Below are 22,603 nucleotides of genomic sequence, written 5' to 3'. Positions count from 1 at the left end.
CTGCCAGTGTAAACTGGCAGAGCTCCATTGAAGTCAATGAAGATGTGCAACGATGCACCAGCCGAGAATGTGGCTTAGAGATGTTTCTTTCTACATTCAGCAATTTCTTTTTCTCTAACTACAGTTTCACATATAACTCAATGTTTTGCGTGTGGTTTTTTGTTTGTTTTCCCTCATGGCCTTTAAACTCAGCCTTTTCATGTTCAGGAAAGACGCAAGAAAGGTTTACATTTATAAGCAAGTCTTTCCAAATAATTCAGGAAACCTTTGGAGTTCCTGTGCATACCCAGGCCCAGTAGGACTATCTGAAAAGTCAGCATAAACACGCTATCCATGACTGAGAGTTTTTTATCATGCCCCAAAAGTAATCTAATGGGGATTTTTAATTTATATATGGAAAAACTAAGGAAAAGAAGAACCTAATCAAATTTAATTCATCCAAACTAAGAATTCATCATTATTTTCAATGGGCCCTATGCACAGATGACTGAAATCATTTTAAAACAGTTTGCATTTTTCTCTAACACAGAGCTATCTCTCTCCTGTAATCCACATATGTGGCATCTCAGGATCTGAGCTCCCCTCCATAACTGCAGAGGTTCCAATATTATAAGCCAGGTTTTCACACTTTCATAGATGCCAAGCCAGAACAGACCACTGACCACTAGTCTGACCTCCTGTATGCCACAGGCCATAAAACTTTCCCAAAATAGCTCCTAGAGCATATCCTTTTTTAAAATCAAGATTGGATGTTTTGCTAAATGTCAGGGATGGAGAGTCTACCATGACCCTTGGTAAGTTGTTCCCGTGGTTAATTACGCTCACTGTTAAAAACGTACTCCTTATTTCCTGTCTGAATTTGTCTAGCTTCAGGAGCCAGCTGTTAGATCATGTTATACCTTTTTCTGTTAGATTGAAGAGCTTGTTATTCAATATTTGTTCCCCATGTAAGTACTTATAGACTAATCAAGTCGCGCCTTAATTTTCTCTTTGTTCAGCAAAATAGATTGAGCTCCTTGAGTCTATCACTATAAGGCACGATTTCCAATCCTTTAATCATTTGCATGGCTCTTGACTGAACCCTCTCCAATTTATCAACATCTTTCTTGAATTGTGGACACCACAAATGGACACAGTATTCTAGCAGTTGTCACACCAGTGCCAAATAGAGAGGTGAAATAACCTCTCTACTGCCCTTTGCAATTCCCCTGTTTATGCATCCAATGACTGCATGTGCCCTTTTGGCCACACCATCACACTGGGATCTCACATTCCGCTAATTTTCCACCATAATCCCCCAAAATCTTTTTCAGAGTAAGTCCTTCTCAGAAAAGAGTCCCTATCTTGTAAGTATGTTCCTAGATGTCTCCATTTATAATTAGCCATATTAAAATGCATATTTTTGCATGCACCAAGTGATCCAGATCTCTGTCCTCTTCATTATTTACCACTCCCCCAATTTTTGTGTCATCTTCATATTTTATGAGTGATGATTTCACGTTTTCTTCCAGGTCATTAATGAAAATGTTAAATAGCGGATGGCGAAGAACCAAGGCCCATAGGACTGTCTCGAAACACACCCATTCTATGATGATTACCATTTACAATTTCATTTGAGACCTATCAGTTAGCCAGTTTTTAATCCATTCAATGTGTGCCATGTTAATTTTATATCTAAGTTTTTAATCAAAATGTTTTGCAATAATGGGTTATGTGACTGTGGTTCAAGCTCCATATATCATTGACTGTAACTAATATTCAATTCAGCTATTACCAACATTATGGAGCAAAATGTTCAAAATGGTCTCCACTCAGTCTCTGATTCTGCACTTACAATTGTGTGTGTAGAAATGTTACACCCCCAAGAAGCCTGCACACACAAAAACTATAAGCACAGGCTTATAGGCTTATTTTTTAAAATTAGCCCACAAAATAAAAACATAGTATATCAGGGTACCCATAAGTGCTAGGAAGCAGAGCCCACTGCTTCTTCCATGCAGGGTAAATCCTCAACCCACAAGAACAATGTAATACAATTCCATTAGGAGATTGATGAAGAGAATTTCTTTCACCCAGGCCTCCTCCAGCTAAGCCATTTTCATGTATGATGTTTAAATTCTTTCCTAATAAGGATCATAGGATATGATTATAGCTAACAAAGCACTTGTAAGAAAATGTAACAGAAAGAAACGCTGAAGTTTAAGAATCCTAAAACAGACTGACTAAAAATAGGATTTTGAAGTGGGTGAACTATCACATATGAATTACATTCTCCATATTCTTCTCCATCTTATCATTTTGTTAACCCTTTTATTTTTTACCATAACTGCACATGTGTTGTCATGGAGCTGTCTACAATGATGCCCAAGTCCTTTTCCTGAGATGATACTGTTAATTTAGAACTCTAAGACACATGAGTAGTTTACTTTTCCCCACTAATGTGCATTACTTCACATTTATCAACAAACTCCATTGGCAATCAAGTTGTCCTTTCACCCTCTGAAGCTCCTCACAGTGCCAGGGGATGGCCTTTTGGTTTCATAAAGATTGTTTCACTCTATCTTTAAATTATGGCAAAGGGATCTGGAAACTGGGATAGGCCTTCTTTTATGTGACTTTATTTAAATTACAGTAAAGATATAAGACTACATTTGTTTGGAATGTAGGTTTGTGAAGAATGACCCAAGGTGCTTACTCAGGACCAGATTTCAGTAGAACTCTTTGTGGAATAAGATACTAATCAGCATGAGTACAGATATCAGAATCTTGCCCTCCGAAGTCATGGTAGCAGCAGTAGTTGTTTTCTTAGTCCTTACTCAGGCAAAAGCATCTCTCTGTAATGGTTTTCACACCACACTCATCATCATATCATATGGAGTTATAACTAAATAAAGACTCCAGGATTTGGTCCACTATGGATTTGTCTTGAATATCTGTGTGTTTTAGAAAAAGAATAAAAACTTCCTGAGGAGAGTAAGGTATATAACACTTAGACACTGGTACCAAAAAGCATAAAAATCACAGAACAAAATACTGAGTGTCTGTAATAGGATAGCAACATTGAAACACATCATCCTCTCAGCAGGTATTGATCCCTTGGAGAAAGGGTTATGGGGATTCTCCAGTCAATAAAAGTAAAAAATCCTAACATATCCGTTTGTCCTCCAGTATCCTGCACTTTGACTAGGAACATACATAATGGGTTATGTTAATTATAGAAATATTCATCAACAAATAAATTATTGGTTTAATCAACTAGGCCAGTATGTGGATAAAAATCCTTCTGTAAATAAAAGTGAGCCAAAGAATAAAATTAAAGTATCAGCTGTGAGAAAGAAACAAATTCTATTTGATGGGTGCCTGTATGCAAATTTGTTATAAATGCAATAAGGGAATTTTACCAGATGGCAAAATTGGGCAGTTGATCATCATCATGTTCTCACACCCACTGAGTTGTTCTAAAACTACTTTTTATGAAACCAAATATAATTGGCTTGTGTTAGTAAACTGCTAAAACAAACCTTGATATTATGTAAGGACCATCTGAAATTCCTTTCATCGCTTATTTGCGGATATCATATGGGAATATGCAGAAGCCATGCAACTTGGACATTATTCTTGACATTATTGTACCTTATTCAAAATTGTGCTTCTTTGTTCTATTAATTCATTTGCAATGGACGTGAGGAATTCCTGCCTGTTCAGACTGACACAAAATTCCCATTGATTTTACTGAAGGACTTGGTCCATATAATTATTCACTTTTGAGCACCCAAAAATTAGAGAGGTACCTGACATCTTAAAAATAGTGATCTCATGTCATTAACAAATTCTCTTAGTGATCTCATGTCATTAACAAATTCATGTTTTTGTTAAAAGATGTTATAAGAATGTATTACTTTTAATATGGGCCATGTGGTCCATTTGTGTTATTCCTTATGTATATTATTCTAATTCACTGTCCATGCCTCACCCTGTCTTCCATAATCTGGTATTTTAAACTACAAGGTAAGGCTGCAATCCTGTAAAGAGAACTACCAAAGTGGAGACCCATTAGTTCCATCAGGGTGCAGAGATCCATCTGTACCATATCAGGGCCTAAATGTACATTAAACTCACAGAGGATAGCAGCTTTTTAAAGCCTCAGATTTTTGCTCTCAATTGCAATGAACATTTATTTTCAAAATTAACATGTTATTGCTTAATGTTGACATTCTTGAGGATTCCTTGCTGATTAGACAACACATTCATTGCTTATTATTCCTCACTACATTTTTAAAAGCACAGAAATTGTCAATAACATGTCAGAATAGTGACCAAATGAATCTTTGAACCCTGAGGAGATGTGAAAATACAGATATTCTGTCACATTTTAGGACAGACAGTTATAATCATGGTGTACCAGAGGTAAAACTTTTCCCCTGGGGTAGTGTCTTTTTCTTTAAGTCTGATTTATATCTATTTTTAAATGCTCTTTCTCCCCCCCCCCCCCCCAATATACATGTTTCTTAGACAATAGCTTTTAAAAATCTGTAGATCTGTTTCAAGCAGCACAGGAATTGTAGGTAAGAGCATTTAGATATTTACATGATTTGGAAAACATCTAAAAACAGATGTTGAAACCTTATGAAATAAAATTGTTTGTAACATAATTTATAGTCATTGGTGCTAACACAAACATTTTAAAATCAATTATGTATTCAATTATTGGTCCTGCTGTCAAAAGATTTCATCTTAACAATGTAAAGTCTTCAGAGTGGCTGGTTAAAAAAAACAACACACACTGTGCATCCCTTAGGCATCATTTTTCACATACCTCAAGAAAAGAAGATTCCAGGAGCTATTTAGAGCAAAATTGATTTTTGGCTCTTTTAATCCTGACAATTTGTGTTTTTAAATATTGAAGGGAAAAAACCACAAGCCTGCATTTTGGTGTCTAATCACTGTTTGAGAGCTTGTGCACGTATGTCAAAGGCATGTGGCTCAGATCCAGGTATTCACATGGTTTAAATCTGCAAACTCCTACCCATGCACATAGTCCTACTGAAACAAACAGGATGATTTGTATGAGTAAGCATGGTAAATGTAGGAAAATTCATAATCAAACTGTTCTCCGTGGAACACTGGTGGTCCACAGAGCACAAGATGGTGGCCCTGAGCACCTCCAAAATCTGGCTGATCACATACTACTGTCTCCTCCTCATGGTTTCCAAATGTTTTTACAGTTGCCCAGTCTCTTCATTGCAAAGAAAGGTTGGCAGGCCTATAAAAGCAGGTGAAACAAAGATGAAGAGCCAGCCTAGCTGCCTGTACTAGGAGGAGACAATGTTACATAAGAGGTGGTGAGGAAACAGGAGCAATCCCTGGGAAGTAGAGCTGCTAGCCACAAGCAAGAAAGGGAAATCCCGGGAGCAGGGTGGAAGGGAATGGAATATTTTGACAGTTTGTCAAGGGGAGCAAGGGGAGAAGAGGACAAGGTGGTTGAGCAGTATGAACTGAGAGAAAGCAACAAAGGGAAAGGGAAGCCTGTGCAGAGGGAAAGGAGGAGCAGGCAACAGTGAAGTTTGTAGAGGAAAACAGCGGGAGAGGAAGGGACAGAACAGATCAGATGGGAGGTGGAGATGAAATGAAGAGCTAACTTTCTTCACAAAGAACAAAAGCTTAAACGAAAAGAGCTAAAAATACCAAAATACTTTTCTAGTGTTACTTTTCTATGTAAGCAGTTGCTATAGTTGCAAAAGAGTTGTAATGCTAATGTAAATGGAGGTTGTCTGTGATTAAGAATGGAAGGGGAGGAAATCTGTAGAATCCTGAACAGAAGGAGGAGAACTATACAGTTGTATATGGGAGGAAACAGGTCCATAAGACACACTGTCAAATGTGGTCCATACTATGAAAAAAAATTGAGAACCTGTGGCTTAGATTTTTTCTTTTTCTTTTTGAATTTGGTAAAAGCAGCTAGATCGTTAAGACTCAAGCAGACAGGAAACAATTCTGCTCTTTGAATACTCCAAGAATGTTCTCCCCACCCTTGACAGGTTTAAACCAATGTCTGCTACAGTGTCCCTTCCAAGAAGTGCAATTTCACTATAACCTTGCACAAATTATTATAAATCTTATTTTTCATTAGTTTATAACTAGTGATATGACATCACTTATTTCAATGGAATCCCTCTTGATTTACAGTGGCATAAGCACATTCAAAATCAAGACCCAGTGGAAAGTGATCTAAATGTGAAACTAAGGCCTAGTCTACACTACAGTTTGGTTGACATAAGGCAGCTTACCTTGACCTAATTATGTCAGTGTCTACACTACTGCCTTGTCCCACCAATGTAAGTGCCCCTACTATACTGACATAGTAACTCCACCTTCATGACAGGTGTAGGGCTTATGTTGGTGTAGTTAGGGCAAGGCAATGTCTGTGTAAACACTGAGTTACTTCCATCTGCAGTTAGCTCTCTTGTCAATTTCAGGGCTCCAGCAGAACCCTGAAATTGACAAGAAAGCTGGGCAGCCAGAGCCCAGCTGACCTCCGCTCCCCTGGAGAGCTGGGTGGCTGGACCCAGCTCCTGGCTAGGAGTCAGGGCGAGAAGCCTGGGTGATTAGACCCTGCTCCCAGCTGGGAGCCAGGGCGAGAAGCCCAGGCGGCTGGACCCTGCTCTTGGTGAGGAACAGGGAGTCAAGAAGTCCTGGGTAGCTTCTTCCCTGCCCAGACTCCCACCTGGAAACATTGTCTGTTTTGTCAGTTTCACAGCTCCAGCATGAAATTGAGCCTGAAATTGACAAGACTGCCTGGCTCCTGATGGGAAGCAGGTGGGGGGGGAATGGGAGGGACCAAGACACCCCGATGGCTCGATCCCACTTCCTACAGGGAACAGGGAGGCAAGAAGCCCCGGGCAGTTTTCTCCACTCCTGGCAGGGAACAGGGTTAGGGTTAGGCTTCCCAGGGGGCAGGGCAAGTCTGCCGGGAGCCTGGAAGCCTATGGGGCAGCTGGGCTCCCAGTAGGGAGCTGCCAGCAGAGCTGAGGGACCAGGCTCTCAGATCCCCACACTGCCCCTTTTAGGTTGATGGAAGCGCTCCTGGTGAGGATGCGCACCACCGACCCAAGGAGGGTAGTGTGGACCGCAGTGGCTGTAAATTGACCTAATATAGGTCGATTTAAGTTGTTAGTGTAGACACGCCCTAAGTCTTCTGCATGACAGGGTGGACATGTAGCTGAAATGTAAAACGCTTTTTTCAACCTAGCTTTCCCAAAATATTACTACCAACAAAATCCTATTAACTAAGGGATGGAGGTTGGGGAGGAGCAAGAGATTGATGTTCACACATATATATAAATTGCTGGATTCCACAGTGATGGGCATGATATAATAGAAAGACAGAATGCTGAACTGCAGGAACAAATCTGATTTAAAATGAAGTTTGTTAATCAATCAAAGTGAGTCCAGATCAAAGCTGAGAAGCTATGCAAGGGAGCTTACTACTGTTCTGCTGCCTATCTTGTATCTGTCCTCTGGAAAAATAAAGGACTTCAGACTCGAATTCTGTCCATCTGGCATATATTATGAGCATTAAATTCTCTAAATAAAGTGATTAAATAGTGCATAGGACTGATCTCATCATTTCCAGCAATACTTACGTATATAGAGAAAGAGCTTCACCATATAAATTACATAACAGATTCAAACGTGTAATAAGTTACTTTAAAAGACTTCCCAATTACCCAAGAGCATAATAGTGTGTTTACAGTACATGAAAAAGAAAGACATGTATGCCAGAATACAAGGCACAGCCCAACAACAGCCTTCCAGCCAGCATACATTTCATAATCTCAAAAAACAACTTTTGCAAAAGGTGTTGTTATGACATCAATAGACAAGAACTAGACTGCAGAGTTACAGATGACACGTTATAATAATAATCCTATTATTTTGTGTTTTTCATGCTTCTCATGCTCCAAGCACTTTCCAAAAACATTATATAATCAAGCTTCACAACTCAGTGAGGTAAGAAGTATTATCATCCCCATTTTCCAGATTTTTTAAAAATGGAAAAAAGAAATCAAGTGACTTGTTTAAGACCTCAAAGGAGTCAGCACTGGAAACAGTAATCAGGATTCTTGATTCTCCTGCTCCGATCACTAGACTGCCCCCGCTACCCCCCATCCCCACCTGCTCTACACACACTATTTTTAACCAGCCACTCTCAACCTCATTTACTCCCCAAAACTACCCATCTGTAAAAATGATTATTGTTCTTATTCTTTGAAGATAATTATTCCATGCTATTTTCATTAGCAAAACAAAAGAAAACACCCTCTTGGGTGCGCAAAATCAAAGCAAGCTATATATGCACTGACTGTGTGTCTCAGCACATACCTGCAGATTTTATCTGGTGTGTTTATTATAAGCTGGTTTTGGCTGCTTTTTAAATATGCTGCTGCTATAATAATCAGCCAAAAGAAAACAACAGCAACAAACAGGACTCCTGAGAAAAAAATTTTAAATAAATGTCCAGATGTGACGAGGTGGACGGTGCCCCTTTATTGCTGACTACTGGACTTTGTTTCTGGAGTAACAGCCCATTTATACAAAGCTTCTTATTCTAAGATGTCCATTCTTAGATTCTTCAACTTTACAGGATTACTGCTGCTATTGTAATGAAGACTGTCTCAGTATTTCAAGTTTCAGAGTAGCAGCTGTGTTAGTCTGTATCCGTAAAAAGAAAAGGAGTATTTGTGGCACCTGGAAGACTAACAAATTTATTAGAGCATAAGCTTTCGTGAGCTACAGCTCACTTCATTGGATGCATCCGATGAAGTGAGCTGTAGCTCACGAAAGCTTATGCTCTAATAAATTTGTTAGTCTCTAAGGTGCCACAAATACTTCAGTATTTCAACTTTCAACTAACTAGATCTGGAAGCTGAACCTAGACTGCCCGACTGGAGTTTACGGGCAGCGTGTTCCTCTCCGGTGGAGAAACAAGGAAACATGTGAGGCATCAGAAGCACAAAAACTGTGCTACATCACATCCCACTGTTTCAGCATGCAGGGTGCTTGTCAGAAGGGGAAGCGACATGAATCAAAATGCACGCATAGGCTACAGGTCAGTAGGGAAACTCACTAGAAACCACACAAATCACAAGCTTAACATGGCCTCCTTACAGCACCATCCTCCACTCATAACCCAGCATCCCTTTTCCCCAGACCCATCTGCCATTGAGTCCATTTCTGGTAGGGTTCTCAGGGTGATCTCAACAAAGTAATGCTATGCTTTCCTTGCACACAATATCTGAAGTTTGGGCTGTAAATGCACGCGAGCTAACAGTCACCAACATGACTTCTCCCTACCAACCCCAGGCCCTTTCCACATGTCTGCAGAACTTGTGATGTGTGTATTTCTGCTTTCATTAAGTTGGAGTGATGTGTCATAGTGCAGAGGTACTTTCCGTGTGGGGTATTTTTCCTCTTTCTATAGCCTGTTTCTGTAGTTTTTCACCACACAAGCCATGGAAGCATATGAACCTAGCTAGTAGTGTCTTCAGTGCATCCCATTCTTCCTGCTTCCCTGGAAAGAAATCACATCTGCAAGAAGATTCACATTCACGCAAGCACCTCGGAACAAAACCAAAAACCATTGACCTCTCACTAGTGCATTTCCAGTACATTTCGCTAGACCCTTCCTTAAGAGTATATCCCCCCCCCCCCGATATTTTTGATACTGTAGTAAGAAGAAAACCTACTAAAAGACGCGGGGGGGGGGGGCGGGGGTGAAGGATTAACTTCAACGGACCTATGACAATTTACGCCAGCTGAGAATCTGCCTCATGGTGTGCACTGGATCATGAAATTATGGACATTTTCCTATATATTCTTATGAAAACACAGTGAGCAGCTAGCCATAAAATGACAGCACGATGATAGCGGCTGACTGGGAGAAAAGCAGAATGGAAATGCCCACTTTTATATTTTAAATCGAACATGCAGCTAAGCTTATGTTTTGGTGCAGAAACGTAAGTTTTATGTGACAAGTTAAGCTTCTGTAATCAGCACGTCTTCCAGCTGAAAGGATATTGTAAAGTGCTCTTATTTATTTCATGTTCCTCTTCTCCTCCCTTTGCTCTTGTTTTACAAAAGGAACTCCCAAATACTGAATTCATCCTCCACATTCTCACAAACTACAACCAGTAATGTTACTCTGCTAGCTCTCCTAAACCTGCTATTTAATTTCTAAATATTTGGAGTGTGTTACTCTGTAACATGGTAGTTGTTTTATGGTGTTTCTTCATGTAGAAAAGTGAGCGGAAAACCATGGGACATAATTGTCCTCTTCATAAACATTTATATAAAATAATTGTGTACTCTTAGTTATAGTCACTGAAAGTCTAGCAAAAAAAGCTAACGTCTACCTTAATTATATCTAATGTACATACTTAGTTTGCAATTTATACATTTCCTGGATGAGGTTATCTTATTTTGTTCTGTTGCTTCACCCATGGCACATCCACACAAACCTGGATGTAAAAGTTAAGTCTCATAGTTCCATGCTCAAAGCCTGATTCTGGCACCCTTCCTTACATTGGGTGGAACTTTACTATGGAAGTAGTCCAATTGACTTCAATAAAATTACCACTCAACAGGAATAAGGACCAAGAGAGAATAAAAATTTAGGATATAATCCTAAATGGTGCTGAGCATCCATAATTCCTATTAACTTCAGTGGGTACTCAGCAATGGGTAATCAGACTATCATAGTGTTCAGGGAAGCTCAAAGACAAAAATTTTCAGTGAAACTTTTTCAGGGGTATCGGTCTCATTTTGATACATGGAGAATTACTCATGTATACACGATTAGAAAAGAACCCTCAAAGATATGGTACAAATCCAATATAAAATGGTATTTATGTTGCATTTCGGTTTTCACAAAGTTACTGTACATTCAAAAACTAAAGGGGCTATTCAGTGTGTAGAGAAATATGGAGGTGATTCAGTTTAAGATTAATGGGAACTATACACATGTAAGTCTATCATGCATCTATCTTAGTAGTTACATGGTTCTCATCACTATTATCTGAGCACCTAAAGGAGAGTAAGATCCTAAGTAGGAGCAAGGCTCATTTTTAATCATTATAATGACTGAATGTATATTTATGGCTGATTTTACATGAAATATTAAATTGGACCCAAATAGTCACCTTCTTTCTGCCTTCTCAAAAGTAAAACAAAATGGAACAAAATAGAGAGCTGACACATTTAACACATTCCAGCTGTCTTTCAGCCACAACTCCTTTTTTCCCCTACCTATGACACTTATTTAAAACTCACACATGCATAATTTTATAAAATGAAACAAAAAGCAAAAAAAAACCCTAAGTATTTCACTTCACTAAGTGTAGACAAAAACATTTCTTATGAAATAAAAAATGAATGAAATCTCACTTAAAACCTGTCCCAGAAAACATCAAAAGAGTTCAGATCAATTGTGGTCAGAATGTAGGTAACTGTCTTTTTTATACAAAGTTTCTTGCATGTTTTTAATTGGAGTAAATTAAGATTTGTTTGCAGCTAATTCTACTGTTTTTGAACTTGTACATTCCTCAGCTCTAAGCAAAGAATATTAGCAATGAACACCTCAGAAAGGAATAGTTTTGTGATTAGAAAAACATAGTGTCTGCATATTTGGCATATATATTCACCACATTCTCCTCAAATTCAGCAAACCCACATACACACAGAGAACACAACCTTTGGCTGAACTAGGTTTCAGGATACCGAATAACTAATTAATGCAAAGGAGACAGCTACAAAACTAAAGCACTTATTTTACACCAAGGCTGATGTGAATCAACAACCATGACTTAGAATAATAATGTCCATAACAAAATTTGCAAGTAACAAGGTACACTCTTTCATTTAAAAAAAGAACAGGAGTACTTGTGGCACCTTAGAGACTAATTTATTAGAGCATAAGCTTTCGTGGGCTACAGCCCATTTCATTGGATGCTGTAGCCCACGAAAGCTTATGCTCTAATAAATCGGTTAGTCTCTAAGATGCCACAAGTACTCCTGTTCTTTTTGCGGATACAGACTAACACGGTTGCTACTCTGTAAGTAACTTGTGAGCTTGCTACTGGTTCCAATGAAGTCAATGGGAGTTTTGCAATTAACTTTAATGGAAGTCACCCAGTCAACAAATACTATAGAAAACCAGGTCTTCCTTTTGCAAAGGGAAATTACAAGAAGTCTAATTGGGAATAAAGAAAGGAGGTTATTTCTAGAGACAGATCACTAGACAGCCCAGATTTCTATTTGGCTGTGACTATCAACCTGACTACATTGAACCACAACAAATACTAGTCAACTATATAATTAATACCACCAAGGCATGTCGTTTAAATGTAGTAATCCCCTCACCCACCCCCATTCACTCTCCTCTCTAGCTCTGTCTGTGTAAGCACAAGCATAAATACTCATAGGGAAACCAGTCTGAAGAGACCATCCAATGGACCATCAAAGTCAATCCACAAAAAGAGCTGCTCTTTAACTAAAAGCCCGGCACAATTGTGATGGAAAGCCGGGAGACACTTTCGACTGGTAGCCGAGGATGGGGAAAGAGAGGCCGCCCATTGGAGGTGGCTCTTTAGTGCAAGACCGAGAGAATTACAAGGGAAGTGTATTGCTCCGAGTAATCGCTCAACGTGAGTGCTGGCCGTTAACAATGGAAGAAAGAGAGAATGGGTCAAGAAACAGGTTGAAAGAAAAGAGAGACAGCCAGACAGGCTGCTGAAAGGAAGAGGGGGCCACAGGAACTCTCCTCACGTGGTGGCAGCCTACAGCATGCGCGAGCAGCAGCAGCCGGGAGGGCTAGCTCCAGCCACCCCCGGCGCTCAAGCAGAAGCCAACAAACCTACAGCACGGTATGTGGGGCCTGATCCTGCCTTTCTGGACGGCCAACATTCCTCCTGCCTTCAAAGGGTAGTTTTGGTTGTGCAAGGAAGGCAGGGCGAGGCACGTTAGAGCTAATCTCACTGGAATCATCCACTTTCCATATTTAAAGTGGCCTTGAAACTTCCAAGTTCTCTCAGCTGTTCCCAAATCGAGTGGCTGCCGATGGGAAGCAGCAACAATATTGCGCTGTAAATAAAAATAAGCGGCGGGGGGAGAGGGGGTGTTTGCACTTAGCGATCAGCCTTGTGGACCAGTTATTCTGATAGCGCTACAATAAGGAATGAGGTTGTGCCCAGAAGCCTCTCTACAGGTTTCCTTTCTACCCACCCCAAGACTTCAGTGCTTGGAAACACCTCCTAGAGAGCAGGGGAAATGAGCCCAGTTCTGGGATTCAAGGCTTTCTAATAAACCATGGCGGGGGAAGAAGCATATGCTAAAAAGTGCACTGAAAGCACTTTGTCGTCCAAGCACCGTTGTAAAGTGCAAGGAAAGTGGAAACTCTAAGCCCCGAGAAAGCAGGTCCATAGAAATCCCACCGAGTGACACAGCAAAGCCCTTGAGCCCAACTCCACTTGCTGCTGCTGCCCAGACTTCCTCCGCTTTGGGAGGCGAGGCCAAGGGGAAGCAGGTGAGCTCTCAGCCTACACACACAGATCGGAAAGAAAAAGAGACCAAGTCACCACCTGGGGGGGGGGGGGGCGGTTAACAGTGTTAGCCTTGGAAGTCACTTACCGGCTTTACAGGGATCCTTATAATCTATCGCTTCAGCTTTATCTTCTTCATTGAAATCGTAAGTGTAGTCATAATCAAGGCCAGAGCAGGAGGAGAGCTTCCCCCAGGCAGTCAACCCAGCCAGCCACAACGCCAGCCTCCAGCAAAGCATTGTCATCCTCTACCACAGAGGTGGGCAAGGGGGCAGAGAGGAGCTAGGACTGAGCTGCTGTCCACGCTGGACCGATACAGGAAGGCAAGGGATGGAGGGGAAATTTCTCTTCTCCTCTGCTGAGATGCTGTGGTCTCTAGGTGTCCCCAGTCATATGGACATACCATAGAGAAGGAGAATGTTGCTTCCCCTTCTCCACCCCCTCCCCTTGCAGGGGAGAAGTTGCCGGGTGGGTGGGCGCAGGGCGTGTGGGGGGGGGGATGTAGTCTGACTAGGGATCTCGCCTGTCAGGGCGTCTTCTCGCCTCTGTCACCCCCCAGCCAAACTTTCCACCGCTGCTGCCAGGGCTCCGGGGCCGGGGCAAGTCGGATCCTTTCCGCCGGCTGCCTGCTCCCGAGCGCTCCGCTGATCCCGTTGCTGCTGCAGGAAGATGGATCCGGTGTGCACATCGGCAAACTGCCACCGGGCGAAAGAGAGAGAGAGAGAGAGAGAGAGAGAGAAGAGGGGTGCTAACAACAATTTCCACTACAGCAGACCTCAGAGCCCTTCACAGTGATGGGTAGAAGCAGCAGCACTGAGGGGAACAGAGAGAAAAAGTGCAAGGGCTTCCCCCTTTCCCCCTTTGCTCTGTGTCTCTGGTCTCCCTCCCCCCCCACTCCTCTTCCCTCCCAGCTTATAAAAACCTTACAAGCAACTAACAATCGTCAGCATCCTGCTTACTTATTCATACAGTCAGGGTCAGGATCCGGGCTGCTTCTGATCTGCTCTCTTGATAGTCTTATGAAAACACATACGCACTCACTGTATGCCTCTCTCTCCATATAGCTGTCTCTACAGATAAGCAACGCATGGTATTTCTTTCTTTCTTTTTTTAAAGAGGGGGGAAATCTTGCGGGAATCAGATGAAACACCACACGGGCCAACTCTCAGCAGCGAAGGAGACTCGGGAGAATCCGTGAGGATGAAATGAGGATGAGAAATCACTGCACTCTTTCCCCCCGTCTCTAAAGAAGTGCCTGTGTGTTTCTCCCTCTACTGCTACCGCGCAGCGTTAGCCCCATGAGTGGGGGTGGGGGGAGTTTAAGCGTCCATAGTTTGTTTAAATACGGGCAGGAGATATAAAAGGTCCATTGATCTCCAAAGTTCAGCCAAGGAGCTGGGGAAGCAGTTCCAAAATGAAAGTAAGATACAAATAAAAAGGCAAATGCAACGTAAAATTACAGATTGCAACAGGCAACGCTGAGACCTGGCAGTCCGGCTTTGCTTTTTTCACGTGGATCTGAAGGAGAGTTGTAAAGGTTTATTTTCAAAAGTTCCCGTAGAAGCAGCAGCGCCAGCTCGCTCTCTTCCTCCCTTGGCTTCAATGCGCGACTTTGTATAATTCAGGCTGAGCATTCAGTCACTCGCAGGCAGTGAGGGTGAGTTGTTGGTGGGTTGTTGTTTTCCTTAAAGCCAGACCGAACGGATCAACACGGAGAGCCTCCTTTCAGCCGGCCAACCTGAAGAAAGAAAACGTGCTGCTGGAATAAAACTAAAGCGATCAAAATACCATGTGTCTATTTAACTCCCCCTCTGAGACAGAGTGATTCCGATCCTGCAGTCACGCCTCAAACTGTAAACTAAGGTGAGATTTTTTTTCCCTAACAAACTCCTCCTCCTTTTACAAATTTCCATGGAAAGGAGGGTGGTAGAAAGGAGGGGTAGGTAGCTGGGAGTTTCTGCTGTTCAAATCTCGTTATGGTGTCACATTTAACACCGGCTTTTGAAAGGGCTGTGAAGATGCTGTCTTTATTTTACATCAGAGCCCTCAAAAGGCTGTATGTCCTAACAACTTCCCCAGGCAAGAGATAGTCCCTTATTCCTTAGCATGTGAACAAGATGCATGCATCTGCTCCTGTGTGGTGCAGACAGGGGGGCACAGTCATCATAAATAAAATCAGATTGGACTGAACATTTATTCGTGCTTGCTTCATTTTCTTACACTTCAGTACTATAGCAAATGCTGTTTCTCCAGGTTTAGTGTTTGTAAAGTTAGATGTGTGATCTACCTTTAAGCTGTGGCTGCTGCTGATTAGAGCTGTATGAGAGGAAGGTATGCAGTGTTGTTATAGCCCTGTTGGTCCCAGGATATTTGGGAGACAAAGTGGGTGAAATAATAGCTTTTATTGGACCAGCTTCCAGTTGGTGAGAGAGACCAGCTTTATACAGAGCTCTTCTTCAGGTGGTGGAAGTTTGGGGAAGAGGAGCAGGAGACACAAATGTGAGACTGGGGGTTGTGATTCTGATAGCCAAATCTGGATTAATTAAAAGAGCCCCTTGTCTTCACTGGAGTTATTAATGTATTTTCTGTGACTGCATAATCCTGGCTACTAAAAAAGAAAAGAATAGTCACATCTAGCTGTCCGCTATCCAGTTTATATCAATCTATTTTATTTGAGCCCATCAGTGTGAGATTCATTTACTCCTCAAAAATGAATGGTGGGTGTTGCTCTGGTGCAGTGCTATAGATAGATACCCTGCCCCCCCAGTTAATGCAATTAAAACTGGGAAGGAGTTGGAAGTGGTAGCTTGCTGCCCTATACCACATTCAGTGTCAAACATCAATTAACGTCAACATTTTCAGAAGCATTCATTAATTTTGTATACCTCAATTTCAGGAGACCCCACTTAAGAAATTGTGTGCCTTATTTTCAGAGGCGACGGGGATCGACAGCTCCCTCTGGCTTCATCTGGTCTAAAATTGGTCAACCCAAAGTTGAGACCTCAACATGAGTAAACACTGCTAAAAATTTGGCTGCAATATTTCTTAAAAGGTAATTTGCCAGCACTTCAGTTTATTGTGGGTTACAGAAGCCTGCGAACAGCATGTTACATCAGCTCACAAACAAGCCTGAAAAACTTAGCAGCTATTTTTCTCCTTTCAGCATAGTTTCCATGACCAGCACTCATAACAGTTAACAGTTCTGAATACAGGCACATCAACTCACAAAGAGGAATCAGAAAACGTTTCTATTAAAACCATCAAAGAAATGCTAAAATATAATGGCTTGTCTTTATCCCTGTGATATTTTGGACTGTGGTGGGCTGTATCTATTAACAAATACAGTATTCTACAGAGCGGGCTTGTGTGCCTTGATCAGAACAAAAACCTAACTTCTACTATTTTATATTATACTATATAATATTTGTTCTAAAATGTGACTAGTCAGTTTTTAGTTCACAAATTGGACTTCAGTAATCTTGTCCCTAAGAAAAACAGATTTCGTTTATTGTCCTGTTAATCAAAGCTAGTTCTGTATACAAATATAAATAGATACACCTACCTTTGAAACATTGATTTTCTTTGTAAGTGCAGTGGATCCCAAACACAAAACAGAACTTGTCTTAAACCTATAAAACACATTTACGGACACACCCATGTATCAGTAGAGTGTTCGTAATCTTGGTATTTGCCTGTTCTTTTGTAGCCATGGGAAAACAGTGTACAGTATGTGATCCCAAATGTGCCAGTCTTCTCAGTGAGATGATTATTAGACTGTCTCGCTCTCTTCCAGTGGGAGATTAACTCTCTCAGCAAGGTACGCACTGACGTCACCCTTAGCCTCCAGCCGACAATCTGCCCCTGACCTCAGCGTCACCAGAAACATCAGAACAGCACTAGCCACTAACAGGCTTGAGGACAGCTTGCCTGGTAGAATTCTAACCAAGATGAGAAAGACACCCAGGCATACACCTGTGCCAAAGACATAGAAATAGATCCTCTGTGCTTGTCACAGTAGATGGGGATAAAATGTAGATGTATGATGTGTGCAGATCAAGTAGATGTGATTTACAGGTTCAGGACAAGATCTGCTTTGTGTTTGTTATCCATAACAACTACAGATTAAATTAATGATTCCGATTTAAATTTAAAGCTCTTGCCATTAATAACAGTTCATAGCACTTAGATATCACAGTGATGGGTATTCTAGAAAAACGTAAGATAGAGAAATAATAAATGTATACTACTACTTGCATCAATCACTTCAGAAAATCCTTAATCATTAATAGAAATTATTTTCACGGTTTACTTGAATCATTTGATTACATCATCATTTCCTAATAAAAACTTTCAGAAGTGTAATCGTCCCCATATTCAATATAGCTTGTTTGTGGCTGCACAATTTAAAAATCACCACTTTAAACGGGGGGGAGGGGAGGGAATATCACACATATGTCTCTACCACTCCAAAATGCTCACAGTTCTGACAATCCATGTGACAACACAATCAATCAATCAAAATCCATCCTACAGCCGTTTCCAAAGAAACCAACACATAGCCAAAGAGACAGACCTCATAAGCTGGAAGGAAACCAACCAAAGGAACACAACAGCAGTGGCAACAACAAAAACCCCAACCTGCAGCATTTCCACTTTTCTCCAAAATGTTGAATATGTTATAAACCAAACAATACTGAAAATGCTATAGTGTAAATGATATACAGAATAGGTGGTGGTGGCATACTTCTTTCATCCTGTCTCAGTGTAATTCACTGGAACGGGGCTATCGAGGTTCTCTTCCACCACAAAAAGTATTAACAAAAAACCCCCAAATAAACTAACAAAACCAAAAGAAACTCACCAAACATGGAACTGAAAAGATAACCCTGAAACATTACTGCTCAATCATTTTTGTCACACACACCCCTCCTCCTTTGTCTGCGTGTCTGCTGCTTAGGCCTCAATTCTGCACTGAGCTCTGAGAGTATGTTTATACTGCAGCTGGGCACATGTCTCTCAGTGAGGACACACACACACTCTCTCTGCTCAAGCTAAGGGTAGCACAACAGTGGCTTGGGCCAGTTGCCCAAGTACATACCCGGGGTTGGGTAGGGGTTGTACTCAGGAAGGTGCTCACACTACAACTGGCTCACACTACAACTAAAGTGTTCACACTACAACTGGCTACACTGCTATTTTTAGCATGCTAGCTCTAGCAGAGCAAGCATGTCTCTCTCTACCCGAACTGGGTATGTGTTCCCCTGCATATCTGCAGAGCACAGTACAGTCCTATTGAAATCAATGGGATTACTTACAGTATAAAGTTAAGCACATGCCTAAACCACTGAAGGATTGGGGGCCATAAATCATGAACTCCTTGGGGCAGAGACTTTGGCTGGATTTTCAAAGGAGCCTAAGAGAGTGAATTCAATGAAAGTTCTCTCTCTCTACACATCACAGGCAGGAGTAGAATTCAATTCTCTAGGGTAGCATTTAACTGTCTTAACCATGAGATTGTCCTTTCTCTTCCTTTCTCATTTCTACATACCTTCCAACTTCTGCAACAAATAAAGCACTGAATCAGTGAGGGGTCCTATGGAAAAAATTGTATGTGATAATGTAATTAAAGACTATCATCATGCATATGAACAAGGGGACCAAATTATGGTTGCACAGGCAACTTTTAGATCCATCACACAGATCTCTGCCACCTGAAGCAATGGAGTAACTGATAGCAGTAGTACTCTGTCATCCTCCATGTGGACCAGCACCAGAAGAGGATGAGATGCTTTGCCAGAGGGTTTCACAGATATTTGCTGACCGCAGAGGAATGGTGACATTCAGGAATCTTGGGTTTCATTCCAGGCTCTGGAATGGAGTGTAATCTATTGGACACAGACTCTTCTGCCCATTCCCTCTTTTGCCCTATCCCTGTCCTGTCTCTTCCCCACCCCTGGCTCCTCAGCCCAGCCCATTCTCCTCACCTAGTCACTCCCAATCTCCACTAAAAAGTCTGATCCTAGTTCTTGCCCAGCAAGTCCTAGTCTCACCACCTCCACACTCCCATTCTCAGTCTCCTTGTCCAACCATTCCCAGTTCCACCCCGATCCCACCACCTAGCTCCTTGTCCACAGCCTCTGTGCCTAGCAACCCCATCACCCTGGATCCTCACTGTCTCCCAATTCCAATCTCCCTGTCCAGGCTCCCTCCCCAATCTCAGTGTCCTTACACCCCCCTACTCCTTATCCCAATCTCTTTGCTCAGTCAGTGCCAATTCTTGCCACGCACCTCAGTTCTTCATCGGATCCATCTCCCCTCCCCGTTCACCTCTTCCTCCCTGCCCCATTGTTTTTCAGTGTCAGTGTCCTTACCCAGCACAGCACAGGCTCCCACCACACCCCAGCTCCCAGTTTCCCTCTCCTCTTCCCACCATCTTCCAGTCCCAGTTTATTACATGCCCCCACCAGGCTCCTTGTCCCAGTCTAGTCTCCATACCCCTTCTGCCAGTCCAGCTCTTGTCCCCTCTATATTCAAATCAGGCAGCTTCCTCTTCCAGGCTGTCTAGGCCCAACAGGTGGGTCACTGAGAGCACAGGAGAGAGTCTCCCTGCTCTCAACAAAGGTCCCTGGACCTACCCCTTGCATGGCCAACTATCCAGATCTACAATGGCAGGGAAAATCCTGCTCATCCCTGAGCTGGAGCACACCCATTGCAGATGGAATCTGCAAGGAATTTAGCCCCTAAAATCTAAGAAGTTTCTACTGAGCATGTGCAACAGATTTTTCAAAGGTTTATAACTTGACCAAATTTGGGCCTATTTTCATAGGGATGGCAAAAGGCGCATCCCTGACAGAAAGGCCACCCGCATGCCAAATGTCAAGTCCCTGTTCCAAAACATGGTGGAGCTACAGCTGTTTGAAGAAAAGGTCACTCATTTCTAACATGGGCAAAACTACATCTTTTTCCCTGACCTCATTCTAAGAAATAGTTGGACCATATTGGCTGATATTAAAAAAAAAAATCAGTCTGAGGGAGACACCCAGCATGGAAAATTTCAGCCCAACTGCTTAAAGTTCAGCAAAGTTATAAGAAAGTAAAAACAAAGTCTAATAATAGGAAGTGTCAGGCAACCTTAATAATGGGCAGTGCTCCCAGCTATACCTAAAATATGATGATTGTATCCTCTCTTCATTTCTTATATTATATAAAATGTAAAAATAAACACAAGATTAGATGTAAAACTTGTGTGGATGGTAAAACAAGCAAATAAGCATAAAACAGATTGTTTAGTACAAATATCTAAATCAGAAACCGCTGTTCTCTGGTGTTTGGTCAGCATCCCTGACTCTCCTCAGGGAATAAATCAATTTGCAGCAGCTGTGGACAGCTATTTAGATCCAGGGCCAGAAGAGCTTAATTGGGAAGCAATGTTCAAAGTTAAAGGGGTCAGATTATCTTAAGTATATGCTTGTCTGGAGCACACTCACAGATCTGTATTCTGAGTTTTAGGAGACAAATTGCCATCCTTTTAGTTAATAAACAGTGGGCATAAACGCCAAGTTTTGCTGATTTGTTGTCCTTCATTAGGTTTTCTGACTCTGAAAGGAAATGTAGATTGCCAGATAAAGAATCAAATCTAAATATTTGCTCAGTGAATTTAATACACTTAACAATGGTTACTAGTAGACTTATATTATTTTAACCTCTGACACGTAGCACACTCAGGCCGATTCCTGCTTACCTTATTCATGACGCCTATAGAACTATTTGTGAAAATATGTAAAGCAAGCAAGATTTGGCTCTCAACCTTTACCTAGTCCTGTTGCGTCTTAAATCAATAGCAAAATGTCCACTGACTTCAACAGGACCGGGACAGGACACCATATTAGCTATTTTGGATTTTGAGTTTGTAAACTTTGTCATTTCTTTGGGAATACAATGAATGTTCTTCCATTTTGGAATAGTCCTAAGTTATGCCTATAAAAATGGTGCTATGTCTATTGTTCACTTTTACAGTCACAGCACTGTGGTCCTTTTAAAAAGTTGAAGACTTTCATTTTAATGTTGAAAAAATGGCTTCTGTAATAAGTTTTTAGTTACAATTCTAGACTATTCAGTACTAATAGCATCCTTTCCACAAAAATATTAATACTGAGACAACAGCTTAACCCTTTGGCAAAAAAATCAATCTTGACTAAGTCTGAACTGAACAAATGTTTAGTTAGTATACTTAATTATATGTCACCTTCAAGCAATTACTGTAGAATCTACAATATTTCAAATAGTCCAAAGGAGTTGAATTGGAATTATCTATTTCTCGAGTAATCATTGAAATCTTAATTGCCCGCAAGCAACAGAACGTTTTAAACCAACTTCATATTCAGTCATGTTACTATATATGAATCATAGACTGAGAGTGGATGCTGAATTTAGGCTGAGTTTGCCACGGAACAAATGTGCGCAATGCCAAGCACAGTGACAGTACTCAGTAAATAAACAAACAACAACAACAACAATTGTAGGGCGAAAGCATCCTATGTCTGTTTCAGCCTCAGTAGGCTAGATTCTGGTGCTCTCACTTACATAGAGTAGCATCAACAGAAGTGGTTCCACTGATTTCACTTTCAGAGTAGCAGCCGTGTTAGTCTGTATTTGCAAAAAGAAAAGGAGTACTTGTGGCACCTTAGCGACTAAGTGAGCTGTAGCTCACGAAAGCTTATGCTCAAATAAATTGGTTAGTCTCTAAGGTGCCACAAGTACTCCTTTTCTTTTTACTGATTTCACTGAGGCTTTTTGTGAAAAGTGATGCTCAAAGTGAGTGAGGGTGGCAGAATCTGGCCTACCGAGGTTTTACCTGATTTTTTAACTCTTATTTATTGCCTATCAGGGTTATACTGAGTGACAACAGCATGCCCTCAAATAATATGTGTGAAAAGAACATTAGTTTAAGTAGGTATGTTTTGAATTCTGTGCACTCCAGATCTATAATTAAACATTGTTACGGGAAT

The 22,603-nt window shown here is 41.3% G+C and overlaps 1 protein-coding gene across 1 annotated transcript in view; it reads right to left on the bottom strand.

Annotated features, from left to right (window-relative positions):
- TLL1 (tolloid like 1) overlaps positions 1–15,441 on the bottom strand; it is a 201,431-nt gene extending 185,990 nt beyond the window's left edge. The window contains exons 1-2 of the mRNA XM_084626930.1: positions 14,555–15,441; positions 13,684–14,290 (exon numbers count right to left, since the gene is read on the bottom strand). Of these exons, the coding sequence (XP_084483056.1) occupies positions 13,684–13,840 (157 nt within the window). The 5' untranslated portion in view covers positions 13,841–14,290; positions 14,555–15,441. The remainder of the gene's footprint in view (positions 1–13,683; positions 14,291–14,554) is intronic.
- Positions 15,442–22,603: the final 7,162 nt, after the last annotated feature.

The sequence above is a fragment of the Lepidochelys olivacea genome (genome assembly GCF_965140295.1).
Source record: "Lepidochelys olivacea isolate rLepOli2 genome assembly, chromosome: 4".
Lineage (NCBI taxonomy): Eukaryota > Metazoa > Chordata > Testudines > Cheloniidae > Lepidochelys > Lepidochelys olivacea.
Note: the sequence above shows the minus strand (reverse complement) of the source record. Positions and strands in the feature narration are given on the sequence as shown.